The sequence below is a fragment of the Saccostrea cucullata genome, unplaced genomic scaffold, assembly GCF_032062105.1.
Source record: "Saccostrea cucullata isolate Sc308-1 unplaced genomic scaffold, CSIRO_AGI_Scuc_v1 ctg10629, whole genome shotgun sequence".
Lineage (NCBI taxonomy): Eukaryota > Metazoa > Mollusca > Bivalvia > Ostreida > Ostreidae > Saccostrea > Saccostrea cuccullata.
In genome coordinates, this window is record NW_026924089.1 from 5,341 (window position 1) to 22,209 (window position 16,869).

The 16,869-nt window shown below is 30.8% G+C and overlaps 1 protein-coding gene across 1 annotated transcript; it reads left to right on the forward strand.

The window, feature by feature from the left end:
- The first annotated feature begins 911 nt into the window (after positions 1 to 911).
- Positions 912 to 15,329, forward strand: LOC134265678 (uncharacterized). Its single transcript, XM_062747896.1, has 5 exons — positions 912 to 1,141; positions 2,561 to 2,646; positions 12,908 to 13,022; positions 14,604 to 14,707; positions 14,953 to 15,329. The coding sequence occupies exons 1-5, from the start codon at positions 1,027 to 1,029 to the stop codon at positions 15,130 to 15,132; spliced, it is 600 nt and encodes a 199-aa protein (XP_062603880.1). The 5' UTR covers positions 912 to 1,026; the 3' UTR covers positions 15,133 to 15,329.
- Positions 15,330 to 16,869: the final 1,540 nt, after the last annotated feature.

Below are 16,869 nucleotides of genomic sequence, written 5' to 3' on the forward strand. Positions count from 1 at the left end.
TGTTTGATGGTCTGTTTACAGTTTGATTGTTTTTATGATTCATATTTTTATAGTGGGTCATTACATTCATTTTTAATTAGGTGCGTTATGAATCAGTGATTATTTGAAAGTGTGAGGGTTCTTGTATTGGACGCAAGGACACTTAATGAAAAGATCCCCAGCGTCATGACGTGCTTAGCAGAATTCTGTTTAATATAGATTTCTTTGTAACTTACACAAGGTAAACGTGTTTTATTCCATTACCTTATTCCCAAATGACGTAAATAGATGTAGAAAGATTCTTTACTTTCTGATATTTTTAAAGAAATGAACAGTTCAAAGAAAAAGCAGAAAACCTAGTGATAAATCTTTTTTATGATACATGTATATATATAATGTATAATTATTATTTTCTTTTTTACTTTTATTATGGTATCTGATTTGTGTTCTGTTTCTTATAATATTTTATTGATTTTAATATGAGAAAAGGGATGTTTTTATATTTATTGAATCGTTATTTGTACTGTAATTTACAAGTATATTTGTTAAAAAAATGGAAAATCACTAAACGAACAAACAGATGGAAAGAAAATATTTATTAAGATAATTTTCTTTGTCTTATTAAAAAAGAGAACTTTTATTATCGCATGCTAATTACAAAGTCATTAAATGAAATTATCATATATATCTATTAGTAATGTTAAGGCTTTTAACAGCTATATCTATGTTAAACAAGACATGTAATCTATAATTAATTTCAGAATACGGTTTACTAAACATATTATACCTACATTATAAATCTTCTTGTGGGAAGGGTTATATTCACTGAAAGCAATTGATCGTGAAGCACTGTCTTAAATATTGTGTTGAACACAAACTATAAAAGATTGAAATTATTATTTTAATTAATTGAGTGATTTTGTCTCTTCCAGTTCCCAATTTAATTTTGTACCTGATATTTCATGACGTTTCCGGTTCCTGAGCGATATATTTGTCAGCGGCTACAGGGAACTCTAGTTAGTTATTAACTACAGAGCAACTGATAACATGGAGCACAGGCTGTCTTTACTTTTTCTATATCTGATCAGCGATCTCAGGTCTTTATTGTGCTGTCAATGTTTTCCTTCGCATATACAAACGGATTATTGTGCCGCAAATATCGGTAATGCATTTTACATTTCATTTTTATTTAAAATTCTTCCAAATCTTCCATTTTAATACATGCATATGAGGATTTTCATTTTGTTTTTAAAGAAGAATATTATTAATTGCAACATCAAATCTGAATTGTTAAATACAGTTTTATGGACATTTTCTTATCAAAAGTTTATTTTTAACACTTCTTCTATATGACTACGAAGTTCTACTGGTATTTTCACTTTATTTTGTAAATTAACCAATTTTATATTAAAATATATAAAAAAAAATTAATATAGTTTTACTTCATATAAAGTCATTTAGAAAACATTAGTGTGGAATGTGATTAATGCCAGAACAACATATAAAAATCACGCTAATTGTGTGTTTACTGAATGAAAAATGAATTTTTCATTGCTCAATTATTATATTAACCAATAGAAGTTTTCCTGTCAAAAATGAAGATAATTTATTAAATTTAATTAACATTCTTAATCAAATGTTTATTAACTGCAGACATTAACATCTAACAGTGCATATGTTGCATCAAAACACAATTTCCTTGAGAATTGCAGTAAAAATAAATTTTATTTGACATTTATGAAAGAGTATCCGATATCAAAAGCCACTTTTTATATCATTATCAGAAGTTTATTTAAGATTCAGTTAAGAAAATTGTTTAATAAGTGATGATAGCGGGTAGCTTGAGGAAACTCGAATTGAATTATTCTAACTTATTACTCATTCCATCTATACAAGGATTAGGTCACGAGTTAAAATATAAATAAGATATGCATCGTATTTCGAAGACATAAATTAACTGAATAAAAAAAAAATAAAGATAATAAATTATACTTAAATAATCTTGATAAATTTTATAAAAGTTTATTTCATAGGTATTGATTTCGCTATTAATTGTACTTTGAAAAATGATTTAAAACTTTTTCAAGAATAAAATTCACGTTCATTCTCAAACAAAAATATAAGTATACCTTCTGAAATCGTCTTATAGATGATAAATTATTGTGTCTAATTAAAATAAAACCATGACATTAAAAAATTAATTAAAAAACATTTTAATCACGGGCTAACAATTGATATTAAAAAACTTTTTTCTGTATGTTTAATTATTTGTAATTTTTGTAGATATATTTATATTTCTTTTCAGTCCAATCGAGATTCACCTGCTTTGCTATCTGTATTGCTTTTTGACGATTTTTTGTCTCTTATACATAAGCACATTCTTGTGTCTGAAAATAAAAAGATATACATTAGTTTACCAAAAAAATCTTCGAAATTTTTAGGGAAAAATACATCTTTTTAAGATGAGTATCCCTAAATAAAGCTGTTATACTACGCAAAGTGAACTAAGAAATTTTGATTTTAAAGGAAAAATTGTTTCAAAAATTAAAAGTAATACATGTTTCTTTCTCTTTTCAATTAGTTACAAAAGTGAAAATCCAAGATCTAGCGAGGAGTGAATCTGAAAAATGGCTTCGATATAATGCAAATATTTCAACAGTTTTCAAGGCAAGTATCCCCTGGACATGAATAAGTCAAGATTCAAAATTACAAGGCATTTGGATGGAAATGAATTGGAAAAATCAAGAATTTTGAAAGAAAAAAAAAGATCTAATTATTTGTAATTTTACAATAATCATTTTTCATTGAATATTTATTATGGAAAATGTACTTAAGCATTATCAAGATACTATATTACGACAATATTTAACACACACCAACACCCAAATTCGACAAAAGTTTATCTCATCATTTTTAAATTTTTTTATTTCCTCTTGAAAAGAATTTTAAAACAAAACATATTCAATGTACGATTTATATCATTTTTTTTAGATATCACGTTTTAAAATTCTAACAAAGTATCGTCATTGCTTTTCATTAATTAAATCTGATTCTCTGATTCTTAGAAAAAAGAGGAAAAATGTTTTTGGTGAATTTATTAACATTAATATAATACACAGAAAGAAATCGATTCTTCATTTTTTTTGTTTTAAATCCCAGCAAAAATTCGTATCTTTTACACAATACCTAAATTGTAGCAATTCGCGGTAACAAACAAATATGCATCAATTGCATAATACTAAATTTAAGAAGATCCTTCCAGATTGACGGGCGTTTACAGATTGTAAAATAATTACACATTTTGAATTGTACCTCAGAGGTTATATCTATAATTAATTGAAAACTATCACTTGAGTATGCACATACTAATAGAAGACGTCCTTTGTAAGTGACACACACCACCGCCTTGCTCTCACTGAATTGACAATTTTTAATTTTGTTTACATAATGACAGGTTTATTCAATATTCATTTGCATCTAAATATAAACTTTTTGAAAATAATTCATTTTCGAGAGTTTCGCCAACTGGCTCCAAGAAAGGAGTCAATGACTTTTACAATCACAAATCAAAAATATTTCATTTCGTTCTGAATGTTCGCATGTAAAATATCGCGGGAAAAGCGTGAGTTAAGCAGTTACGTATTTATTAAACAAACATGGTTAGAAGTAAAAAATCAAAAGATAAAGCGGTATAGATATCAAGAAACTAAATAAATTATTCTTGAAAATGAGTTTTGTTCTAATTAACACATACTGAAAGACGGTTCACTTCATTACTCGTGATACAATTTATCGAATGCATAGGCTCTGGTTGGTACGCGCATCAAATAAATGAACACTGTTGTAGGAAAAAATAACAATCTTTAACTTGCCCGACAAGTGGCATACACTCTTAAACACTTTTAAACAAGTGATTCGACAAGTTTATTACAGGAAGATTTCATATCTGAATAAACATTATCATATAAAAACAAGAAATTGCTTTTTAATGTATTCAATGACACGTCAGAACACAGATTCCTATCTCCCATTCCAAACTTTATCTGATTTAAAACATGAAGTGAAAAAGTGAAATTGATGATTTTTTTCTATAATCTACTGAAAGATCTTCATTTATTTGTACTAATTTATTTTTTATTTATCTGTTTATTCATTGATTTATTTAATGGCAAGCTCTCTATCATGTTTCAAGGCAGGGATTCTTGCTGAAAATATTAAATTTAACTTAGGTATTCTGTTTCTTTTGATTAATTAAAATGTATCATGTTGTAATTAAACAACATGATTAAGGGAATCGAGCATACCAAAACTAAGTACTTAACATCTTCGTAAATGTTTACCTTTCTTGTCACATATCACGCTAAATTTTCAAAAAATATTATATTTTTACCAGTGGCAAAATTTTTTCAAGAGGGTTGTTTAAATAATATGTCTTAATTTTTTTTCTTAATTCAAGAACATATATTTAACCTGGGACGGTACAAAATTTCAATTGTAATGTCAGGCAAATCGATATCTAAAATGGATAAAAGTCATTTAGATGAAAGCAACACAACTGATATGATTTTCTGTTTGATCAAAGACGCCTTACATTGGGATTAAAATGGCTGCAATTTATTGAAAATTGCATGGTCGGAAAGTAATTTTTCTTTTTCAAAAAATTACATATTCAAAGCAAAATTTGAAAATCTATTTTGCAGAATACTCCGCAGTAGATCAAAAATTCTTTTGGAGATTAAAAAATGAGTCTGGTTAATATTTTTTTGCCAGTTATTCGTGAGAGAGCAGCCAAATTAAGAAAAGGCCTTATGAAGAATGAATTACGTAATATTTATCATATTTATCATTTAAATCGTTTTTTCATTCCGACTGTTTTTGTTACGAGTAGGACTATTCTGATTTGATGTTGATACCTAACATAATTTTAAGTGGCTTTTTTTAGTAACATAATTTTGATTGCCTAGTAGTTTTTCAGCCATTATTCCTGAAGTTTAAAAATAAAATTTAGGATAACTTGAGTTTATAAAACCCATTTTATCCATACATTTTTATTATTATTAATTTGGTAGAAGATGTAGTATTTAGGAATGGTAATCGAAAAGAATTTTTGTATGATTAATTTGAAAATAATTGTCCCTACGAGTATTCAGCTATTGGAACAAATAAGAATTGTATTTTATGAAGAATTCTAATGAATTGCTGAAGTTAAATTTTTATATTAAAAAATATCTTAAAACGGTTAACTCAAATTAATCGGAAATCTTTACTTTTGAATAAAGACATCTGGACAAATTATACAAACATTTTTATTTATTTATTTATTTTTAAAGATTTACATCATGTCATTTTCGTTTTCAATAAAAGTTGGTAAGTTTATGTTTTGAATTTTTTATCATTTTTTTTTGTAGCTATTTTTTTAATTCATTTATTTTTTGAAGAGTTTGTTAATTTCCATATGCTAAACGTTCCTCAGTACTAGCGGTGGAAAAAATTATAGGTATCCCCTGTCTGTAACATTTACCTGAACTTTTTGATTACATTTTAAAGGTTATAATAATTTTTAAATTATCTTTTTTAAAATGATTTTTCTTATTGTTTGTATAAAAAAAATCATGAAACATTGTTGATGAATGGAGACTTCTCAAATTTACAACCAAATCGCTAAATGTCGCAGATATTACTTACTTTCTTGATGAAATGAAAATATACATGACTATTGCGCTATAGTCACATTATCAAATATTACATCGTATCATATCACCAACTCTGTTCCAAAATAAAAGACGGCAGGCAATGACAAGTGAAAAAACTGGTGTGTCTTTGGAATTTCATACTCTTGATTGTAAAAGTTTGTCATTGCGATGTCTCTAAAATACGAATAAGCCTTTAATCGCGGTGATACTTATGGCAGTGTAAATTAAAACTTATGCAGTGAGTTACTTATAATGTCTTTACGCAAATATAGGAAATGGAAAATGTTAAGTTGTGTATACTGGTGTAATTAAGCTTAAAATTTTACCTGCATGGTACCGGTGCAGTGGTTAGAACGTTTCGCGGGTGCAGCACATATCAGAATTCGGCGAATTAGCACTTTTTTATAGCATGTAACACTAATAAATCGGAACAGTCATGGATAATTTTTTTGCTATCATTATGCATTTATGACCTCAGTGAGACATATACTACAAGAGGCACTATCAATGCGTCAATTCCTTTTAAACACACCCCTTTAATTTCAATTTGTTGTCATAGTAAAAACACTCCTAGTTTTTACTGCAAATAATTAGGAAACTTTGGAAAATTTTAAGTTAACATGTATACAAAATGCATGTAATTAAGCTTAAAATACGATTCTAGCAGCACTTTCCAAAAACAATAGAATAAGAACTTTAGATGGAAACAAAAATTAAGTTTCAAAGTATGCGTCGTAGTGTTGAACTTTTGCATCTTTTTTTCTACGAACGATAGAGGAAAGGCTGATCGGCAAGTAAACACCCTTTCTGCTTTTATTTTACGAAGAAACTGTAGAGTTGAATTAGCATACCGTATTTATAAGCATTATTTTCACACAAGATAATCATTCTAAATGGATTTCTTGTGTTTGGAATATTCTCGTTATGTTTCACTTTCACTCTGCTACTGTGATCAACAGTTATGACGTCACGGGTTTGGTATTTACGTGTGTAAATTCCCAGAAAAGACAAAATTCCGCTTATATTATAGTCCAAACGACCTCAAATCAATCTTAGATATCGATTTTGAGAAATTGTTACTCTAAAACTTGTTATACAGCTTACTATGACGTCATATCATAAAGGCAAGTAGAATTGGTTGTAACCTTAACATACCTGCGTTGCTCTAGAACCAACGTAAGGAGTGGAAACTTATGCCCTGTTCACACAGCGAGTTTTATTCGCAGTCAATTAATGCGAAGTAAACTAATGCGAATCAAAGTAATGTGAATTAAATTGCGTTCACACCACAGCTAATGCGAAGTAAACTACGTGTATTGAGAAATAATATTTTACTTCTACAGTCAGGCGTCAGTACTTGGCTTTTATGACGTCATTTTCAAACCACGTCACCTTATGCGGAAGCAGATGCATTTGACATAATGTCACAGTGTCTGTACACACATTTTAGTGATGAACACATTTTTCCTTATTTTTTTTTCACTCAAAAATAGCACAAGAACTTAAAGCTGACCACCGAAATGTGGCATTTGACCTAATTTTGCCATTACGCATGCCTCAAAATTTAATTCGAATTAGCTTCGCTTAGCGTTCACACGGAGCTAATGCGAATTAATTTAATGCGCAGTAAATTATTTCGAATTAAACTAATTCGCATAAAACTCCCCGTGTGAACGTGGTTCAAATTTAATTCGCAGTAACTTACGTTTCATTCGAATTAAACTCTCCGTGTGAACAGGGCATTACGTCGCAGGTTCGAATCCACTGACCTATAGAGAGATTATTCGCATGAGACTGTATATATAGAAATTGTGGGAGGGGCGTTAAACAAGCAAACAGACTAAAACTATTTTATTAATATTACGGGTATAAAGAATAAGTAACATGCACGTGTTAAAAACCGATAGCTTCTATTAAACTATTTCACTGGTCTCTGAAACATTTAAGTTCGAACATCCTTCCTAAGACATTTTTTTTCAAAAAAAAGCTAATCAATTTTAAGAGTACTTTTACCATAAAAAATGACTATTTAGTTATGAAAAATGTAAACGGTAATAATCTTTCAAACATATAAATGTTTGTTTGATTGATTGTTATTTAACGGCTCTCTTGAGAATTTTTCACTCATACGGAGACGTGGCGCCACCACTTGCCAGTGGAGAGCTGCAAATTTTGTCCTATACTCGGCACTTAGAGCGATTGAGCAGTGAGAGATCTTTTTCGTGCCAGTACCTACTGCGACACTGGATCCCGGTTTATACGGTCTCATCCGAAGGATCGGTCTCCACGTCCCACACTTAGATTCTAACTAGCGATCAACTCCTTACTTCGCGACTCTAGAGCAGACACTCTAACCACTGCGACAGGCGGGCGACTTAACCGATTAATGAGAGATTCACTTGATTGTTCCTCTACTATTATTATAATAATTATTAATGAATAGGTTTCTGATATTTTTTATCAAAAAAATATACACAGTACCGGCTTAATTCCATTTACTAGTATATAGTTCAGAGTATCATTATTTTAATCAATAGAAATGATAGCATTTTCAAATGACACGTTAGAAAAAAGCTCGAGTACTATTTTGCTAAAAGAGAAGTCAGGCAATGTATCAATGAATTATCAATGAATTGTATGGAAATAACGAAGAACATTCAGTCGCAAAAGTGTAACTATTCGAATGAAAAATCCATGTAGCTTTCATAAGTGAACACTGTTATAAGTTCAATGTCTTTTATATAGTTATATCCATTCTTAAGTTTATTGATTGCCATATCTCCAAATGAAAGTTTTAGATACATGTTGTCATTTTGAATATTGGAAAGTTGATCATAAAATTTTTAATCCATGTTGTTAAAAGTCCTAAATTTTATCGTTAAATCATTCTTTCTATCAGTGGTGTACCTTGGACTAGAATTGGGATACATGTATCATAAGAAAGAATTTAACCTGCTTTTGGCAAAAGGCAACGTGCATGCATTATACATTTATAAACGCAGCTCCGTAGTTGGCCTCACTCCAAATTTGCATATCAAGCGAAGAAAATATAACATATATGGTAAATAATTTCAAAATTTAATACATTTTTTATCGTCGAAAAATAAAGTAAATAATATTACCAAAAAAAATATATTAAAAAAACTCTTTTAAAAAAAAAAAAAGAATGTGTGATAGAAGAACATATTTTCACTTGATCATTAGAGAAAAAATAGTAAAATAAAAAGTAATAGTATTTTATTTCTTTAGAATTCACATAATGACAATAACATTAATTTCAAACTATGTTTGAAAGTTATAAAGCCATCACACCTTTCACTGCGAATATTAACTTTTTTGATTCAATTAAACGCTATATTTTATTGTGTGTAACTCAGACAGGAAAAATAACAAATAATCCTTTTCTATCCGATGTATTAAAGAATTCAACTCAAAATAAGTCTTATATCATTTTTAATTGGGAATAATTGGGAACATTTAACATTATTTGTCATATCTTTGTTCTACAAAATGCTCTTTTCATAAATGCAGATACTTTCTACATTATTTTCTTCACTTCCATTCTGCCATCAAGTGGATATAGAATATACTAATAATATAAAATAAACTAGAACATTAACAGAAATCCTTAATATACATCAGTTCTCTTAATTTTTAATAAAAGCTTCCCTACCTGTACCAGGTTAAATCTTTCTCCGACTTATAACATAAAACGATCCAGAATAATTAAATGTGGCTAAACAATCCAGTCAAAACATATTAATAACAGATAAAAATAAATAAATATGTATTTTCCTTCCACTTATGCGCATAAAAATTTGCTCGCACGTGCTTTCAATTTAACCTATAAATGACATTTAGAATTGTCTGAGTTAGTAAAATAATACTACCGTGTTTATCTATTTTTTAAGTACACGTCAACTTTTCGGAAAACTGGTTAATAGATTCCTATTTATGCTAAGAAGTCACCTCGTGTCTTTTACTCCAGTTTTACACAAGATATTTAAAGAAACGTTAAAAAGTGGCGATGTGAAAAATTCTAGGAAAACTCTCAAAGAAGAAAAAAATTCTATAGCAGCAAAGCATTTTAATAAACCTTTGATTTTTAGGCGCCGGAGAATGTAATTTGTGGGAATGTAATGATCTCTGGAACTATAGTTTTTGTTAGTCATGAAGTAAATTACAATGCTTTCATAATATTACTTAGCTTTAATATGTAACAAGCATAAAATACTTTATACGAGTATTTACTATTCACTCTTAATATTTTCATATGTGTAATGAAATGCTAAGTACTCGGAAAAAAATCGGAGGGAAATTAAGTTCAAAAGACAGAAAAAGAAAAAGCTAAACAAAATTCCAATTTGATCAGAAAGGACAAATTATAGTAAAAGTCGTATTGACCTCTTAATTCGTTAAACATCAGATATTTTGAGAGTAATGAATCAGATGCTTGTTAGCTCACCTGAGCCAAAGGCTCAAGTGAGCTTTTCTGATCAAAATTTGTCTGTCGTCGTTGTCGTCGTCGTTGTCGTAAACTTTTCACATTTTCATCTTCTTCTCAAGAACCACTGGGCCAATTTCAACCAAAGTTGCTACAAAGTATCCTTGGGTTAAGGGGATTCAAGTTTGTTCAAATGAAGGGCCACGCCCTTTTCCAAGGGGAGATGATTATGAATTAGAGAAAAATTAATGGATTTTTTAAAAAATCTTCTTCTCAAGAACGACTGGGCCAGGAAAGATGAAACTCATGTGGAATCATCCTCAGGTAGTGTAGATTCAGGTTTGTTCAAATCATGACCCCCGGAGGTAGGGTGGGCCAAAATGGCCGATCAAAGTTTTACATAGGAATATATAGGAAAAATCTTTAAAAATCTTCTTCTCAAGAACCACTGGGCCAGGAAAGACGAAACTCATGTGGAATCATCCTCAGGTAGTGTAGATTCAAGTTTGTTCAAATCATGACCCCCGGGGGTAGGGTGGGGCCAAAATGGCCGACCAAAGTTTACATAGGAATATATACCAAAAAATCTTTAAAAATCTTCTTCTCAAGAACCACAGGGCCAGGAAAGATGAAACTCATGTGAAATTATCCTCAGGTAGTGTAGATTCTAGTTTATTCAAATCATGACCCCCTGGGGTAGGGTGGGCCAAAATGGCCGATCAAAGTTTTACATAGGAATATATTGGAAAAATCTTTAAAAATCTCTTTTCTCAAGAACCACAGGGCCAGGAAAGATGAAACTCATGTGGAATTATCCTCAAGTAGTGTAGATTCAAGTTTGTTCAAATCATGACCCTGGGGGTAGGGTGGGGCCAAAATGGTCGATCAAAGTTTAACATCGGAATATTTAGGAAAAATCTTCTCAAGAACCACAGGGCCAGGAAAGATAAAACTCATGTGCAGTCATCCTCAGGTAGTGTAGATTCAAGTTTGTTCAAATCATGACCCCCGGAGGTAGGGTGATGCCAAAATGGCTGATCAAAGTTTTACACAGGAATATATAGGAAAAGTCTTCTTCTCAAAAACCATTGAGACAGGAAAAATGAAACTCCTGTGGAATCATCCCAGGTAGTGTAGACTCAACTTTGTTCAAATCATGACCCCCGGGGGTAGGGTGGGGCCAAATGGCCGATAAAAGTTTTACATATAAAGAGAAATCTTTTAAAATCTTCTTTTCAAGTACTTCAAAGCCATGCTTAGTGATATTTATAGGGAATCATCCTCAGGTAGTGTAGATTCTAGTGTGTTCAAATCATGACCCCCCTGGGGGTTAAAATTCAAGCCCCCTCCCCCCCCCCTCAGTAAACTTTCAGTTCTGATCTGATATGTGCTTTTTCCTAGCTAATTGCTAAGGTGAGCGATGTGGCCCCTGGGCCTCTTGTTTTATAACTACATTGATTTTGAATCAAAACGGAGAAAGGAGTCGCAGATGGAACAAAGTTAAGCATTCTAAAAAAATTTCTAAATTTCTCTTTTCTCATATACTTTCACCAATACATATAATTTACCTCTGAAAACATTAAGTCTAACTTTCTGAGATTGTCATATACAAGAATGAAACTCGTATAGTGCTGGGAACTATTTTTTGTTACATAATTTAGCATCAGCATTTAAGCAAATTAAGCATCAGCATTCAGCTATATATTGCGTCAGGATCTGCATCCGAAAAAAAGTCAGAATCAGCAAGCAAAGGATATAGAACTAGCTTATAAGTATATATAAATGCAGTGCAAACACGAACCGACTGTGAATTCTTTATTTTCGTGTGGTTTAATATTCGTGGTTTTCGAGGCATGGAGAGACCAACGAATATATGACCACCACAAAATTTAAAATTTCATACGCATTACTACGAAACATTCTTCAACCACGAATTTAAGTTCCCACAAAGCAATATTTCTTCCTCAAAACTCAAAAAATTGACCCTTAGAAATATGTGAATTAACAATATTAAACGTCACAGATGTGATCAGGTGCCATAGTGAGGTAAGCATCCCTGACGACCAGTGACCTCCGCCGTGTGCCCCTTATCATAATCGGGTGGAAAAAATTTGAAAAACAAACAAACAAATCAGTGTGTAGGTAATGGCCTAACAATTAGTATGAAAAACGTCCATCAGCAGTTGACTTGATGATAGCTTGTGCTGACAAGGTCAATTAGATTATTGTATCGTTCAATAATCTTAGGAAATTATGATTTTAAACATATCTCTTCACATTCTTTTTCATTAACTTGTCAATAGCTTGTCTCATTCAAATATTTTATAAATTGTTCCTATATAGAACATGCTCTTGCAAATCGAATCAACTTACAATTAGAGACATAAACCTGGTTTGCGGGTGATAAGGGTATACTCTTACATGTACATAAGTATAGGAAAAAATACAATTAAAAAGTAGACGACCTCAGTTTATCATAATATAGCTTTGTTGTAAGTAAACATTAATGTCTTTTTCCTATGAAATATCCAAATATGAAACAGATGTGTCAGACCATAACCTTTGGCAAAATCGTAGATTCTTTTCCATGATTTTGATTTAGTGGGTCTTGAAAAGATAATGCTTTAATGATAATGTGTGAATTTAGGTCATAGTCTAGCGTCGCACAAAAATATATCCATTGGTTGTTTTTTTTTTTACATATTTTGAGTGACATGACTCTTTAATATTAAATTTCATACTTCCTGTCAAGTGGAGGACGTGTCTACATTTCCTTCTTTCCTTCTTACAGGGCCGTGAAACATTTTTATTTAGCATACCCCACAAAATGGAAATCGGCACGCCGGGACCAGCGCACTCGTGTGGTGTTCAGTATCTAAAGCCAGGTCTGGAATACCTTATATCAGGTATATTTAAGGAATCAATGTCTAGTTAGTATAGTATGCCACTGATCAACGATAGTGGGAAACATGGAATAATTTGCATAACGGGCGAAGCCCGTTGTGCATAAATTATCCCAAGTTTCCCACTATCGTTGATGTCCCTGGCATACTATACTAACTAGACAGTGAGTTCTTATATTTCCATTTCATTGAGAAATATAATTGTAGATTTAGACTTAAAAAATGTAGACATAGATATAAATTGCACGAGGACTCCCATGCCAATTTCAATAGTCCTCGCCCACTGACGTCAAACACAAAGGCAGCTGCACGAGATTTACATACATTTTGGCTTTCTTGGCGTCAGACACAGAGACAGATGCGCATGAGATTTAGATGCATATTAGGCCTCCTTAGCTCCTGACCTATCGACCTGCATTATTTACATCCCGGTAGAATTATCAAGAAATCAACTTCGCTAACTTTCAAAGAGTTATCACAGAGAGAAAAAATTAGAACTGGAAATATATGTATATGTTCATGATATTGTATGCTTTTTTCATACAAATAGCTAGGCCAATATCTTTACTTAAATTTCCGTTTCCCCCTTCAAAACAAGAAACATACGGTGGGTGTTTATTGTCGTTTTTAATTAAAAAGGGAGTTGATACAAATATTATGCTCACTCATTATATGAAAACAAAAAAATATTTGGTAATATTTAAGTATGTACATTTCCAAATTCAAAATATGAAAATCATCGACATCAATAAACCAGACTTGTAAGAGATTTATTATGACACTACATTGTAATAATATAATAATCTATAATAATATGGAATAACTTTTTAACGGTAATATAAATATATCATTTGTGTATTACTTGTAAGAAGATATTTCCTTGGAAACAAGATAAAAAGTTAAGTTGCCAAAGTTAAGTGGTTGAACAATGGTTCAAACACATAGGTAAAGGTAAAAAATATTTATCCTGTACCCAAGGGAAGGTCATCTAACAAAAAATACACCAATTAATTATGAAAGCGCTGTCAAAATAATTCAAAACCGTTATGGTCAAGGTTAAAGATTTTAAAAGAAGGTCAAACTCAAAGTCAAAGATTCAAAATTACTGTTTTCCAAGGAAAGAACATGTACAGGAAGGAAGACAGTCCTAGCACCAAATCTTTTAAACAATGAACAACGATAAATATTTCAAAAGTACATATATAGGGTATAGGTCAAATTCCAAGGTCAAGATTCTTAATTGATAGTGCCCTAGAAAACGTCATCTCACAGGAAATACTCATGTGATGTATGAAAATCCTAGCACTAACAGTTCAAAAGTTATGGTTTAAGGTTAGCGTCAGGGAAAATTCTGCAAAAGTTCGTCAAATTACAATGTCAAGGTTCAAGATGTCACACTTTTATGCTTATTTCCAAAGAAAGGTCTTGTTCCAAGAAACACACAATTGAAATAGCACCAATCAATCCAAAGTCATGGACAAGGTTATGTTTTTGCGGGCAAACAGACAGACGGACAAGTTAAAAACTAAATATCTCTGGATCTTGGCATATCAATAAAATAATGTTAATATCTGTTATGCTTAGGCAATAGAGATGAAAGAGGACTCAAGGCAAACGCATGTTCCGGTGTCAAGTTCTGGACAGATATTCAAGCAATTCTTCTCCGCAATGTGGACTGCAGTTGCAAAGTAACAAACTTTATCTTCGTCAAAAATTACCATTCCATATTTTTGATTGCTTGTATATATAACGTTTAAGAATTACACTATTCTAAAAGTAAAATACAGAAATATATAACATTTATCCCTCGATATCTTCTATTATTTTAAGAAGGTTGTCACGGTTTTCCGAATGTTTACTCTTTAAGTTCCCTGTCTCAATCAATTTTAATTATAATTCTTTTAATATATATTTATTTGTTACTTTATCACAGATTTTCATTCCAAAAACATGGAATATCCCTATGAAAAATGAATACCCCCCTAAGACGGATGATATCTGCCTTGCTCCTACCAGGGGCACATGTCAGTTCAAATCAGGGGTGTGTAAACGAGATCAGAGAGGAGTGTGCCAATGGAATCTTGTTAAACCTTGTCCTGAGAAGGCTCCATAAATTACAAATATTTGAAAGAAATTGGGAATGAGACTGTAACAAAGTGAAGTGACCAAATGCTATGGGATGTTATAGAAATTTTGTAATTTGTTTTAACATTTCATTATAAGTTACTGCATGTGTTATAATTGTAATCACATGATAACATTTGTCATGTGAATTCCAAATTGAAAACGTTTTTAATTTTTAAAGCAATATGAGCTGCATTTTTGTGAATTTTATTTTACTGGTAAAATATGTCATTATGTTAAATTTGTACGTAATTTAAACTTGATGATCAATTAGACTAAAATGAAGTATTAAATTGTTTCAGAATAAAGACTTCTGTACTATCAAATATAGAGTATTATATACGGAATCAATATTGTACAGAACGACAAAATTATAATTTTGCCGAGTTCAGTCGAAGCCTATCAATAGTTCTTCCATCGCAAATATGAACAACAGAAGTTTATAAAATTAATGTTCTTTTCTCTGTCATTGAAATGGTTAGTTACAATGTTGTAACAAAAATTTCCGACATCAATATTGCAGCGTATATTGCTTTAAACATCTTTTCCCAAAACAATAAATCCAACGAGAAGGTAAAATCTATGTGTTTATCATGTGCTGGGTGTTTTCGTTTTATGTAAGTTGGGATATATTTAAACATGTGCTTGAATGCCTCATCTATATTTCGTCGTGATGAACAGCTATCTATACAGTTTTTAGAACTATGATAGGAAATGTACATTAAGTTTTTGAATTTTGTCAAATGAACATACTATATTTGAAATGTATATATTAATATATTTAGTATTGTATCGAATAAAATGTATAATATATTATTTTACAGATTTTCCTTTATGTCCCTCTCTCTCTCTCTCTCTCTCTCTCTCTCTCTCTCTCTCTGAATTTATGGATAACATGGACCGGACAACTGCATGTATAATTTAGATTTTCGGAATTACCAAATTAATTTTGAACATCTCTATCGCAAACACTGAAAATGAATGTGATATAGTAAAAAATACTTTATAACATTTTAAAAGCGTTAAGTACAAACTAATTGTTTTACATGTTACATACTTCCAGCATATACAATGTAGTGTATATTGTGAGGAATGGTTATTGAACTTGTATTTGTACAACCAAATAGTGCCAATATATTCACCAATAAATGCTTCTTTATTATATCAATCATAGACCTAAATATAGCTAAAACATATTCTCATAAATTATAATAATTATTCCAGCTAAAAAACACAAACAAATAATTTTTTTCAGTATCAGTATATTCAAATTAACGCCTGTCCTGCATGTAAACTTGTGTTCAATATCGTATCATTCCAATGACCCTACCGAGCGTTATGAATTGCTTATTTCTTTAAATTTAATTTTTAATAAATAATTTCGTTAAATTGTGTAAAAGTAAACACATTTTACCTAGTTGGCACTCTCTTTAGTTTGCGGTCCCTATGGAAAGACCATACGGCATTTTTTTTTTTTTGCATATAACGGGGCGTTCGATATTGAACGCCCGTATTCGGAATGTTTCGGACATCCTCGTATGTAATGAAAACAAGGCGTGTGCCTTGTCTTTGTTTACATATAAAAAATGTATTTTAATGAAAACAAGATTCAGCAAATCACTAGAAACTTCTAATCGTATTCAGAATTAACTTCATTATTGAAAAATCTGCTTTGAACGAACATCTATACATATCAATTAATACATTTTGCAAATAAACTCAGAAA